At 47.1% G+C, this 13,012-nt stretch overlaps 1 protein-coding gene across 3 annotated transcripts in view; it reads right to left on the minus strand.

The window, feature by feature from the left end:
* Positions 1–9,158, minus strand: part of CPEB2 (cytoplasmic polyadenylation element binding protein 2) — a 56,821-nt gene extending 47,663 nt beyond the window's left edge. For 2 of the 3 annotated variants that reach the window (XM_032984439.2, XM_032984438.2), the window contains exons 1-2: positions 7,631–8,928; positions 4,535–4,813 (exon numbers count right to left, since the gene is read on the minus strand). In XM_032984439.2, coding sequence (XP_032840330.2) covers positions 4,535–4,813; positions 7,631–8,818 — 1,467 coding nt within the window. In that variant the 5' untranslated portion in view covers positions 8,819–8,928. Of the gene's footprint in view, positions 1–4,534; positions 4,814–7,630 lie in introns of all 3 variants that reach the window. The other variant, XM_032984440.2, reaches the window with a different exon arrangement.
* Positions 9,159–13,012: the final 3,854 nt, after the last annotated feature.

Genomic DNA, 13,012 nt, shown 5'->3' on the forward strand with positions numbered 1-13,012 from the left:
GATTAGTCATTTAACCTGGTAAGGTACATTTATTAGACTGTATTAAAACTGTCATATTGAGAACCTGAAATCCTCCGAATGATGAGTGACTGTAAGACAGAAGCAATGTGACAACTCTTTAAGTATCCAAAACTAACACCTGTTGTGATGTACAATCTTAAAACTCATTTTGCTTTGCAAGTGTTTTGTTTTCAAAAAAACTTTAGAACATTTCAAAAATAAAAATAAAAAGAAAAATCTGCGTTTGTGAGAAATGGTTCCTTACCATACAAACCCTCAGCTGGAGAGCTATATTCAAACATAGAATAATAAAGCTCAGCTTTTAGGACCATGAACATTGCATGTACTGTTTGTTTGAACAAAAAGGAAGGACAAATCAAGGTGAAAAACACCCGGACATGCAGTGTATTTCCTTAACTCAAGAGAGACACAGAAACTAAATTCATATTCATAGAATGCAGTGTTTTTACTAGAATGAAAATAGGTATAACACTGTATTATTAAACTGTATAATAGGTTTCAGTAAGCTTCTTTGCAAGATGTTAAGAAACATTAAGCTTGCAATCACAATAGGGTTAGCAGACACTGCAATTTTTTAGAACTTTTAGAAAAGGTTAATTATTTTCCTCATCCAAGAAATGTAAATGAAAAAAAATTATATACAACACACTGATTTCAGTGCTTGCATTTTGGCCACAGAAATGCCTGAAGCATGTTTTCTGGGAAAAACAAAAAAACCCAAAACAGTATATGGGGTTAGAAATATATTTTTAGCTTTGCACCCTATATTATTTTTTTTTTTTGTACCTTAGATCAGGGAATAAGATAGAATATTCACATTGTCTGACTTCTTGACATGCAACTTAAGTGCCTAAACTGGAATCCCAGGGGCTGTATAAGGTCAGTGGTGCCAAGTATGTTCTTTTAGAGAATTAGATTATCTAAATAAGGAACCTAGATTTTCTCTAAGGAGAAATAGGTTCCTCAATTAAATGCTGAAGTTAGATGGTGTGAATACCTGACAAGGTTTCTAATTGTTCCTTAATCATTCCAGTACAAGGCAACAATCCCTTCACTATATGAAGTACCCGTGATGGTACAAGCAGTATGGCAGAACTTAAACTTGTAGGCATAATTTTGTCCATGAAAGAACTTTAATTCATGTAGTTTGTGTTATCTTAAAAAACTGAGGGAGAAAAAAAAAAGCTGCTTACAGTTAGTCATGTAAGAAAAACTTGGCTACTGACTTCATTCGCTTACATTTAAATCAGTGTTGCCATGATGTTTAACTAATTATTTAAAAACAAAGCAAAAATCTCTTGACCTTTGGAGAATTCACCTGAGAGATGTACTTCACAACTGCTTCACAACTTCACAACTGTCAGCAAAAGCAGCTTTGCTGTAACTAATGTGGCCACTGTGAATTCAACTTTACATGGGGTATGTTTCAGTTTTATCTATGAAGTACAGAAAATCTGCTTTCATCCCTTTAACACGTAATTACTTATTCAGTTACCAGTAATGACATTCATTGTCACTGGTATATTAGTTTAATGCCAATAAACATTATTTTCATCAGAACTGATGCCAGTTCTATACTGGGGATGCAACTCAATGCAAACCCCAAAGAATAAATAAGTTTCATGAAAGGGAAAAGCTTTCAATTTGTATACGATTCCTCTGTGGCTTATCTTGTTTGCATCAGGTACATGTTTCACAGAAACTGGATGAGCAGCTGACACTGCTGAATGCCATTTGGACTTAGTGAAAAATATGTAACAGTTTAAAAAAATGGTAGCAGAACATTAATAATCTACAGAAAGTTAGTCAGTGAGGACACTGGCTTTTCTAAGCTGTTTTCATCTGTGAGACCTGAGCTAGCTAAAGTTTGGAGGAGAGATGCTTTGTTCCCTCCCATACAAAATGATTACTGCGGTTAAAACTAAGATGTGTGATCACGCAGAAGAGTATTCTGCAAAACTGTGAATGATGCAGTATGCATTCAATGTGCATGCTAAGATAGGTTTGCTCTGTGGAAGCTTGGAAGACATAGGTAACTTGTACGTACACATAAACGCTTTTGCACAAGACTGTCCAAATGGCACAAAATCTAATTACTGCTGTTTTTTAGTATCTTCTGAAATTGCTACTGTATCTTTAAGAATCCTCAATCTAAATACCTCAGCCTTTTATGGAAGGAGACAAGCACAGCACAAATCAGCAAGATGGGTGTTTGACAGCCTCGCAATTGCCAACACAAGTCCTGATGAAAAGAAGCACAAGCTCCAAGATCTATTTAACTTTTTCATTACGACTTGCAAAATGTAACAGTCATCACAAGGAATTAACCATATAACAATAGTATAAGAACTGAAAAATAAGAACACTATTTCAGTGTAGGGAAGTAATTTATGGAAACATCTAGTGTTTCCACAATAGCAGTAGATAACACCGCAACCATTCGAAGAGGATTATTTTTACTGTGTTCTGCAACTATCGCTTTATACATGTAAGGTAGATTTAAGCACAGATAAATCTACAGCATAAATATAGCCAGACAAACAGGTCTATTTAATTGGTGGCTCTGGTGCTCAGAGGTAAGACCAACAATAATTAGGTGTGCCCACCTTCTCACTTTGACCCTATTCTTCAGAAAAAAAAAGCCACCCCCACTGCCAAAATGGAAACATTAATTTGAGTTATTATAAAGTTAAATTGCAGGGATTTTTCTTCTACTCTACTAGATAGAAATTATTTATAGTTTGAATACACCAGACTTTTGTTTAGACATGAAATGAGTTCATCTATATTAGATAACCACTGTAGAAGCTCCTGCAAGTTCAAAGTAATAGTCATATTGACTTATAAGGCATATTGAATGAGTAAATATATTCACAACTTGTGCTTAGCTGCACATGAATTCCAGTGTATACGTCACTGCAGTTTCAATGTATGATGGCATTAGTATTTTTGTTCCTCAGGCTAACATCTTCAGGAGACACCTCTGTGTTTACTTTCAACTATTCTTAGAGCCCTCCATGAGAAAGAATTACTTATCTGTAATCTGTTTTCCTTAACAGATCAGACTGAATACATAAAGAATAGCACCTTTTCTTCCCATCTTTCCACCCCCACAAAAATTATTCAGCCATGATATTCCAGCTAGTAAGGCTACTTAATAGAACAGGCCTTCACAGTACAGGCAAATCCTCTTATGCTTTCAGGTCCAATGCATACACTTGGAGCAGAATTTAGGTATGTCCAAAAGTCACCATTAGCCTCAAGAATACTGCAAGTATCAGAGCTCAGAATAGAGTCGGGACATGGCCTCTTGGGCCAAATGGAACTCCACCAGCAAAATGGTAAAAAAAATAGGGACTCTAGTGGGAAATCTGGTCCCAGGGAGCACCCTTTCGCCACTATTACAGCTACGTAAGGACTGCCATGCTAACTGATGCAAATACAGCTGTGCAAACTCAAATATGATCACAATTATGACAAATGGAACTATAGGTTACTCTGTGGGAACCCTAACAAAAAACAACTATGACAGCCTTATGTGGAGGTAAAGAAAGATTCAAATTATTTTCTCTGCATATTATGTTTTTACTTTTGCTGGAATATAGTAGCTCAGTGTGAGACAAAAAATTAAGCTGATGCAGGTGTAACGAAAATTAAAAAATGTGCAGAATTAATGGAATAATCCTTCTATTTTAAAATGCATTGTTTCTAAAGTAAGTCGCCCAAGCTCTTTTTGTAGCAAAAAAAAAAACCCATGCAAAAACTATAAATTGTTAGAATGGCAACCAAGATTGAGATCCAAGATAATAAAGGTCTCCACTAACAAGAAGTGTTATGACTAAACGAATATAGACAGGAATAAGAAAAATAACATTTTACCAACAGGTAACTGAGGCTAGAGTTAAGTGACATACCTAAAGTCACGTAAGATGTCACTTGAAAAATTCAGTAGGTGAACTCAGATCTTAACTAAAGACACATCCTGCTGTTTAACACTTCTAAATCACAAGGCTTCCAGCCAAAACATAACATAAAAGTTGCTAGAATGTGGAGGAAAAAATATCTCACTAACATGCAAATGTCAGCCTAGAATACCAGTAAAAAAATGAACATGACAAAGACTGAGCAATCTACAAAAGTAAGAAAACCTATGTACAAGGACAAGTAAACAAAAAATTTCTGAGTTTTAAAGGGTTTTATAAGGCTATGAGCGTTACCATAGGCAGAAAATACTTGACAGATTAACCATATTTTGCTCTGTTCATCTATCAGTGGCTACAGTTTCTGTATTTCTTGATAGACAATGTTCTTGACTAACTGTGAGAATTAGGTATTGCTGAATACACTGAAAACATTGGGATTAGTTGCAGTTTAGGACAAAAAATAATATAGAAATGTACAGTTTTCAAACCAAGTATCAAGGTTATAATCACCGTTTAATTCTCTTTTAAAAGAAATGGGAGCCAAAATGCTATGCAAGACTATGAACACAGTAGTTACATACCATCCTTACCTGCAAAGGAAGGAGAGTATTACTGTTGTTGTCAGTTCGGAAAACGTTATCTTCAATCCATGATTTTGGTGTCAGTGATGGAGTGGAGCGAGTAAATTTAGGAGGAGCTATGACATTACCAGAAAAGGGCTTCTTCAAAGGAGAGATCTGGTTCATAGTTCCTGGAATTCCCATGTTCCCAGTTCTACGATGGTCTCTACCATGCATTCCTCCCCAGGATATATTTCCTGTGCTCCAGCCGCTACTTTGATTGCTCCAGGGCGACTGCTTCAGAAGAGGCTAAAAAGAAAGATTAATTTGTATTATTTTGAAAATACCTGAAGTGGTTTTCTACTTAAAAAAAACCCCAAACAAACAAATGAAAAAAAAAAAAAAAAAAAAAACAAACAAAGCAAGCAACCATCAAGTAATGCGCAGAGATTTCTATAAACCACTCACTCCTTGCAACATGCACATTAATTACTGAGGCAAGGAAGAAAACACAGTATGATAAAAAAAATTGTAATTCCCACTCCCTTGTACACCCCCCCCAAAAAACCTACAGTACTTGTGCAAGCAATTTAGAATGTAATTTTAGTAATTGGTAGCATATTTTAAAGCTATGCAGTAGAACAATTCCAGGGTGTAAAACCATGCTTAAAAAAACCCCTGAGACCATTTTATCATACGTGATTTGCTGTTATATAGTGAGATCTCTGCAAAAATAACACAAGAATTTCTGAGAGGTCAACTTTAAAAATGATTATTCTACTGACAATTATTATTCTACTCGGAAATAGTATTTCAATGCAGTAAGTAGAAATTTAAAAATTAAAATTCATGGCAGATTGATTTTTTTCCACACACACCACACCCCCCCCCCCCAGTATTGAGTATTATTGTCTCAGTATTACCATGTAAGAGCAAAAAGAACACTGATTACTGTATAGGAAATCTGTTTGAAGGAGGTATCTTAACATTTCCACATTAAAATACATTGTTCTGAAGCCACTGCTCAAGTATTTCTACAGTAATGAAGGGGACTATCTGTGGAATTTTGCAGGGTGGAATCTGGGAGGTTTTTTGAAGACTTTTTTTTCCTATTTAGATGCAGCATAAAGTATTTCTGTATCTAACAGGTGCACTGTATTCCTCAATATGAAAATGTAAGCAGTCTTTAGACGGAAGATTTTACAGGATGATAAGTTTTTATTCCTAAACCACAACTTTTGTTAAAAAGTGACCTATAGCGGTTGTCATACTACCAAGAGGTGGACCCACTGAGCCTGACTGACAGTGAAGAATAATACTTATCTTTAGTGTTCTTAAATCTGACTGTTCTTGGAAAGACTTTTGATCAAACACAGAAATGCATGTGTGTGATACTCTAAATTCAGTTCTTCTATGAAGTCAAAATGCAGTACTTTTATCTCTAAGCTTAGCTGCAAGCAACCCCCAGCTTGTAATTCTAATAACTTAAAAATTTAAAGCATGTCAAGATGTTATGTATTAGGTATAATTTTTTCTGTCTTCAGGAAGTTTTGTTGTAACACCCTCCCCCATCTCAGAAAACAAACAAAAAACCCCACTGAAGCCATTTTCGGTCAAGTAATCAGGAAAACATCCCATTCTATATAATTATAGATAATTATGTTGTAAAACTTGAATACTTTGGTTGGAATTTTGGGAGAGGCAGGCACTCCATTGTGAAACAAACCTTAAGAGATAATGCCAAATGTTAACAAGCCTCTAATATTGTTGGCTAGGCTGTCATGGCCCTGTTTTAAGTTTACCTACAACTTGTAACAGAGAAAATTCCTGTACACCTCACTGTGGGAGAACTGCTTTGGAATTTGTTTGAAGAGGGTTATTATAGATGTTAAGGACAACTAGCTCCTAATCAAGATGCATCCAGATCAGTTCTTGGACAGGCACACTTAATGTGAGATTCCAGTTCCGATAGAAATGCTTCGCAAATCCAGCTCTACCAAATAAAACTGACAGGGTTTAATGCCAAGATAAAAGAAAAATTAAGATGAGGCCTATGTAATTTTAGCCTTTCATAACCGAGCAGATGGTCGGTGCAATACGTGGCTATAATGCACTGGCAGGTAATATTAACGTGGATCTGTTTTCCTCCAATTTCTTACAATGAATATTTTGTTCCAGGAAGAAAGGTAAACTTCCTTTTTAACACACGGGATCGCTACGCCGCTTGACTAAAAGCAGTGCCAGAAGGATGGCAACGCGAAACGCGGTGCTGTCTTTGGATACAAATTCAAGTAATCTCGGGCAAAACCCCTGAGAAGGCAACAACGTTGACAGGTTTCCCATCCGAATCTACTTTCGGCGACCTGCGCGCATGCAGCCGAGCGCGGCCGGGGGGGCAAGGGCCGGCCGGGGGCCGGGGAAGGCGCTTCGCGGGGAGGAGGCGCCGGCCGGAGCTGTCAGGCTCATTGTTCCGGGGACACCGCGCTCGTGAAGGGCGGCTGCGGCGGGGGCAAGGGGGATATTTTCACAGCGAAACCCCTTCTTGACATGAAAGTGAGCATTTACACTCTGATAGATGAGGAAGCCTCCTCCTCTCGTCCCGAAAAGAAGCGACGTGCCTGGGCGGCCGACGGCGCCCCGAGAAGGGCCGGTGGCAGCCCAGGGGCCGCGGCCGCAGCGGCCGCCCCGCCACCTGCCGCCCGGAACGGGCGGGGAGCGGCGGCCGCCAGCAGCCCCCCGGCCCGCCCGCTTCGGCCGCCTTCCAGCCGGGCCCGGCGCCGGACGGGGGCCGCGGGTTCCCCGCCCGCCGGCGGCCCCTCAGCCCGCCGAGCGCGGCGGGGCGACGGCGGCCGGGCCGGGCCCCGCCCTGCCTCCGCGGTCCGGCCGGGCTGTCACCGCCGCGCAGCCTCGCCGGGGCGCCGGCAGCGGGGAAGAGAGAAAACATCCCAACTCCCACAGCGAGGGGAGCGGAGCTCCCTCCCGTACGTCCCTGCGCCCTCCTCCTCCCCTCCACGGGGTTCGCCCCGGGCTCCCCCTTCCCGCCCCGGGCTCCCTTCCGGAGCCGGCTCGCCCGGGCTCCCTGCCGCCCCGCCGCGGCTGCCCGGCCCTCCTGCCGCCGCCCGGTACCTGGTGGTGGTTGTAGGAGTTTCTCTGCTGCAGGAAGGCGGCGGCGGCGGCCGCTGCCTGGTGTTGGTGCTGGAGCTGGGGGCTCACAGGGGATCTCCGGTTCTGCTGTTGCTGCTGCTGCTGCTGCTGAGGTAAATTCATCTGCGGCGGCGGCGGGGGCGCGGCGGCCGAGAAGGGGCTGCTGAAGGGCCCGGCGCAGGGGTTGTGAGGAGACACCGGCGAGAAGCTCTGGAAGAAAGCGGGGTTGATCGATGACGGGATCCCCGGGTAGAAGCTGGTCTCGGATTCCGGGCTCGGGGGCGGCATCGCGCTGATCTGCCCGCCGCCGCCGCCGCTGGAGACCGGAGGCTGCTGCGTCTGTTGCGGAGGCGGCGACGAGGTCTGCACCGACCAGGGGGTGCCGAAGCCGGGCAGCGGCGGAGGAGGAGGGGAAGCCGCCGAGGAGGAGCCGCCCCCGCTCTGGTGATGGGGGCTGGGGATCTCCGGGCTCTGCAGGCTGCTGAAGCCAGAGCCTAGCCCGCCGGGCAGGAGGTTCCCGGGGCTGCCCAGCAAGTGGCTGTTCGGGGGGGACTCCATGGGGGGCAGCTTGGCTCTCGCCTGCAGATGAGGAGGAGACGGAGGCGGATTCACGCAGGAGGCGGCGGCCACCCCCACATTGGGGTCCGCGGACACCGATCCCCCCGGGCAGGAAGGGGCGAGCCGCTCCGAACCCCCCCTGTCCGCGCCGCCCTTGTGCTCGGCGGGGCTGAGGGGCCGGTGGTGCGGGTAGTCCCCCGTCCGCGGCGGCTCCGGGGGCTGAGCGCTGAGGAGCTGGAGCTGCTGCTGTTGCCTGTGCTCCTGCTGCTGGTACTTGTCAGTGGGGTGGCTGAACTGCTGCTGCTGCTGTTGAGGGGGGTGGTGATGATAGTCTGGGGGGTGGTGGTTATTCAGGGGGTGGCTGCTGCCGAGCTGGGCTGGGCTGCTGAGCTGCTGCTGCTGCTTAAACTCTTTCCTCTTCTGGCTCAGCTGAGGAGGCGGCGGCTGTTGCTGCTGCGGTGGCTGCTTGTTTAAATCCTGGTGGGGGCTGAGACTGGGTTTAAAGTCAGAGGAGGGGTGGCCGAGAGGGGGGTGTCCTGATGCGGGGCCGCTGCCCAGCCTCTCGCTGCCTGGCTGCTGCTGTGTCACCCCCAGGAGCAGCTCATCCTGCATGTTTTGATGATGCGCAGCAGCGGCCGCCGAGGGGAACAGAGAGGGCGGCGGCGACCCACCGGACACGCCGCCGCTGCCGGAGGAACCGGTTACAGCGGGTGAGAAGGGGCAGGAGGAGGAGGAATGAGCGGCGGCTGCCGGGGAGGGGAAGGACCCGGCGGAGCCAGCGCCTCCTACACCCAGCGGCGGGCTGGGGCGGGAGGCCGAGGCTGTGATCCCCCCCCGGCACCGGCTCGGCGGAGGGGCGAACTCCCTCCCCGAGAGTCTGAAGAGACAAAGATAATTAATAATCTTCGGGGGGAGGAGGGGTGGGGGGGTTAAACACCCGCCTATCGCAAACCACTACACGAGCCAAAAAATAGCCACTTTCTAGAATAAAGCCCCCTTCCTTGCCGTCATCTCGACTACACTGGCTTTAAAAATACTGGAGTCTTTTGATAATAAATAATCCTATTTTATCAAGGCTTTTTTTTGCTTCCCCCCCCACCTCTAGGCTACCGGGACCCCCGACAGGGCGTCCCTTCCCGCCCACAGTAACCCGCTAGATAACCATAAATATCCCCGGACAGGTCGTTCCTTCCCTGACAGCACCCCCTGCTCCCCGGTAACTCCTCTGTCCGACCCCCCCCACCTCCCCAGCCGCTACACCGCGACGCGGGGGCAGAGCGGGGCGCTCCCAGACCCGGCACTGGCGGGGAGAGAGGCAGGCCGGCCGGCCGCCGGTACCCCCACACGGCGGGCGGGCGGGCTGCCCCGGTTCCCGCGGCGGGGCTCCTCTCCCCCCACTGCCACCTCCCCCGCCCCCACTGCCGGCTCCCGGACGGCTTCAACGCCCTTAAGAATGCCGGAACTTTCGTCATAGTTACGTCACAGCCCCCACCCCCCGACCTTGGTAATGAGCCGGCGGGCACGCCCCCTCATGAATAATGCATATCTCGGGAAACCCCTCCCCCTTTCCCCGACTCTGGCGCTTCTCCGGGGGGGGGGGTGTGGGGGGGTGGGCGCTCGCTCTGACCAACGCCCGTGCGCACGGCGCCGACGAGCCGGGTGAGCGCTACCACTTAACCGGGGAGGGGGGGCGGGGGGCAGGTGATGAGGTGACAGCCTTGAAGTAACGCCTTGAAGATCTGCCGGCCTTTTGGGTGAAGAACGCGCTCGCTGGGCTTCGACGACGTGTCTATCCCCAAGCGGGAAACACCTGCCATAAAGTGATTTTATTTCATTTTGCGGCAGTGGGTGCGACGGGCTTTTATCTCCGCAGGCAGTGTGTGTGTGTGTGTGTGTGTGTGTGAGGGGTGTGGGGGGGTGGCTGGGACAGTGGTTTCTTCCGTTGCCTGCGCTCCCGTCAGGCGCTCGTTCGGGGAGGAGAGGCACCCCGCCCGCCGCGCCTCGCGCGCTTGCTCATTTGCATTGACGCAGGGCCGCGCGCCGCGGGCGGGCGGAGGGGGGCGGGGCGCGCGCCCGGCGGCACGAGACGGGCGGGTGTCGAGGCTTCAGCCGCGAGAGCCCCGGCTCCGCCCCCCTCCTCGCGCCGTTCCCGCCCGTGGGGTCGGCCCGTGGGGCGTGGGGGTTGCGCGTTGACCCGCAGCTTCTCGGCCCGCGTGGGGCTGCAGGGGCAGGGCCAGGGTGGCCCCGCTGAGGCCTCCTGTGCCCTCAGGCGTGGGGGCGCCTGGCTCTGCGGCGCAGTGGGGAGGGTCGGAGATCCCGGGTGTCGCTGGGTCCGCCGTCCCTCCCGGCCTCCCCAGCCGGATCCTGCCAGCGAGCCGGGCCGCTCGTTTGTTGGACTCCTCAGAGACCTACAAGAGCTCAGGCCAGGTCCATGCCGAGGCGTGGTGCCACGTGGTAGTGCCTTTTGAGGCGGTTCCTGGACAGGCAATATTAAAGGTGGGGTTTTTCTGTCCGGGGGAAGCACGGCTCTTGGCAACTGTTGAATGCAAACAAATAGTTTGGCAACTATAGATGTTACGCTATTGCAGATGTAGATATCCCTGAAAAGGCTAAAATAAGTGAGCTCCTGTTGTGGTCTGGGAAAGCTGTAATTCAGCAGTGAGAGAATTATTACACGGCTGTTGAATGTGAGAGTACGTCAGGGAAGTGTCATTATATGCTTGACCTATTGTACTTTTCTCTAGGCATCCATTAGTGGCCACTGTCAAAGACTGGATGGCTGCTTTCCATTTGGCCGATGGACCTCTGGCCTGACCCAGTGCAACAATTCTTATTTGTTAAATTTGTACAGGTTTGTTACATGTGTGTAAAATGTAGAGGAAAAAAAATTGGTTTGGCATCAGCAGTCGTCTCTGATGTGATCGTGAACCCGTGTGGGGTGTGTGTGTGTTTGGGTATCCATGCCATCTTGCAGAGTTAAGATGAAAATACATTTGCAGCATAGAATAATAACTTAAGTATATTTATCTTTGCCATACTATGGCTTAGTATTCCAGATTTATTCATTATATTGGCACCTGTTTCAAGAACTCTGCAGCGGTCTGTCTTACAAGTGGTAAAAAATAAGTGCAGACCAAGGCCCTAGAGATGATCACATGCTGAGTAAATGTTGACGGTCGAGTCACGGTTCCTCTCTGAATTGTGAGTTGCTTCATGGCACAGTCCTCATAAACATTAGTTTTGTGAGCTGCAGAACTGCTAGCATCTGCCTTCCCTTGGTGTTCATGTCGTACGCCTGATACTCTGTTATGTGCAAGCCTGAACAGAAGCTGTCCTCTACCTGGGGCGTTCTCGGGCGTCTAGCAAGGATGGAAGCAATGCTGCACTGTGTCTCTCCTGTAACCAGCTGCCTATTTCTACAAAGTGTGTAGGAACTCATTTAGTTGGGTTTTTTTATTTGTTTTTTTGTTTGTTTATTTTTGTAAGCGGTCTGCTTCTCTGTCCCTCACCTTTAAGTCAAGACTAAATTCTAGTGAGCCTTCCTTCAGAACAGCTGTCATGGTGTCTGTGAATAGTGTCTTTAATTGACTGAGAGATGAGTACTCACATTCTCCGTGACAGCTTATCTCTACCACGGTGCACGTATCTCTACCCTGGTTTTGTATGTTTATTAAAACAACTTTCATGGAGTGGATCTCATCTATTTTTAACCATGCAAAAAGTAAGCATCAGCTCTGCATTAGCTGCCTGATCTACAAACACAGGGCAGGTGCTACCAAAGGATGATTCATCCTACACTAATGCAGGTACCTTTACAGAGAGAAACCTCATCTCTCTCTCTGCTGCTGATGAGGAATGCTTCTGGCTGTATTTTGCTGCAGAATCCAGGAGGTCTTCGGTGCTCCTTGGTCTTGCAACATATGTTTCTTGACTGATACAAGCAAGAATAGCCGTACTGAGTCAAACCAAGAATCCTTTGGGCTGTATATCCTGTCTCTTCTGCCTGTGAGACAAGACCCCTTGGTGTATGATGGGGCCACAAGTTTTGACTTCTCCTCTATATCAAGTCCGTTAACTGGCACCATGGTGCCATCAAGAAGTGCAGAGTCCTGTCCTTGGTGCTGTTTGTTCTCTCTCTTCAGTTCCCAGTTTATTGATTTCTGACCATTTGGCCTTTGCACCCTCTTGCTTTAATGTTTGTTTGTTTTGTTTTGTTTTGTTTTTTCCCTTCTAATCCCTTGATTCCTTCCTGCTTGCTTTTATCTTAGCTGCCCCTTTCCAGAGAAGGCTTGAGAGCTTTTTTGGATAGGAAGGTAATAGTATCTGAAAACAGATGCCTCAATAAATGTCTAAGAACAGGCTAGGCATGTATAATGCTTCCTTCAGTTACCTCAACCATTTACAACTCAAGAATTTCCTAGATTTGCCTTTCCAGACCATAGGGAATATTGGGATGCTTGGACTCCATGTTCCCTGATTGTTATCTGAAAGCGACGGTGTGCTTGGGCCTGAAGAAGAGTACGCTGGCAGACACCCCCCCCCCCCATTCTGAATGACTTGGGGAAGTCAGATAGTCAAGGAGCTGGGATAAGTTGCTTGGACTAGACACCAAACATTACAAGAAGCGAATGCCAAGCCATATGCAATATCACTGTACATAATATATAAATTGAAAAAAAAACCCAGATGTTGCAAAATAAACTATCAGTACGGTAAAACCAAATATACCTGAGTTATGGTTCCTGCAGCTATTAATCAACCTGCTTCTGTGTATTAATTGCAACAAATGTGCCAGGCATCAACTTC

This window comes from Tyto alba, unplaced genomic scaffold (genome assembly GCF_018691265.1).
Source record: "Tyto alba isolate M040663 unplaced genomic scaffold, T.alba_DEE_v4.0 Super-Scaffold_6, whole genome shotgun sequence".
Taxonomy (NCBI): Eukaryota; Metazoa; Chordata; class Aves; order Strigiformes; family Tytonidae; genus Tyto; species Tyto alba.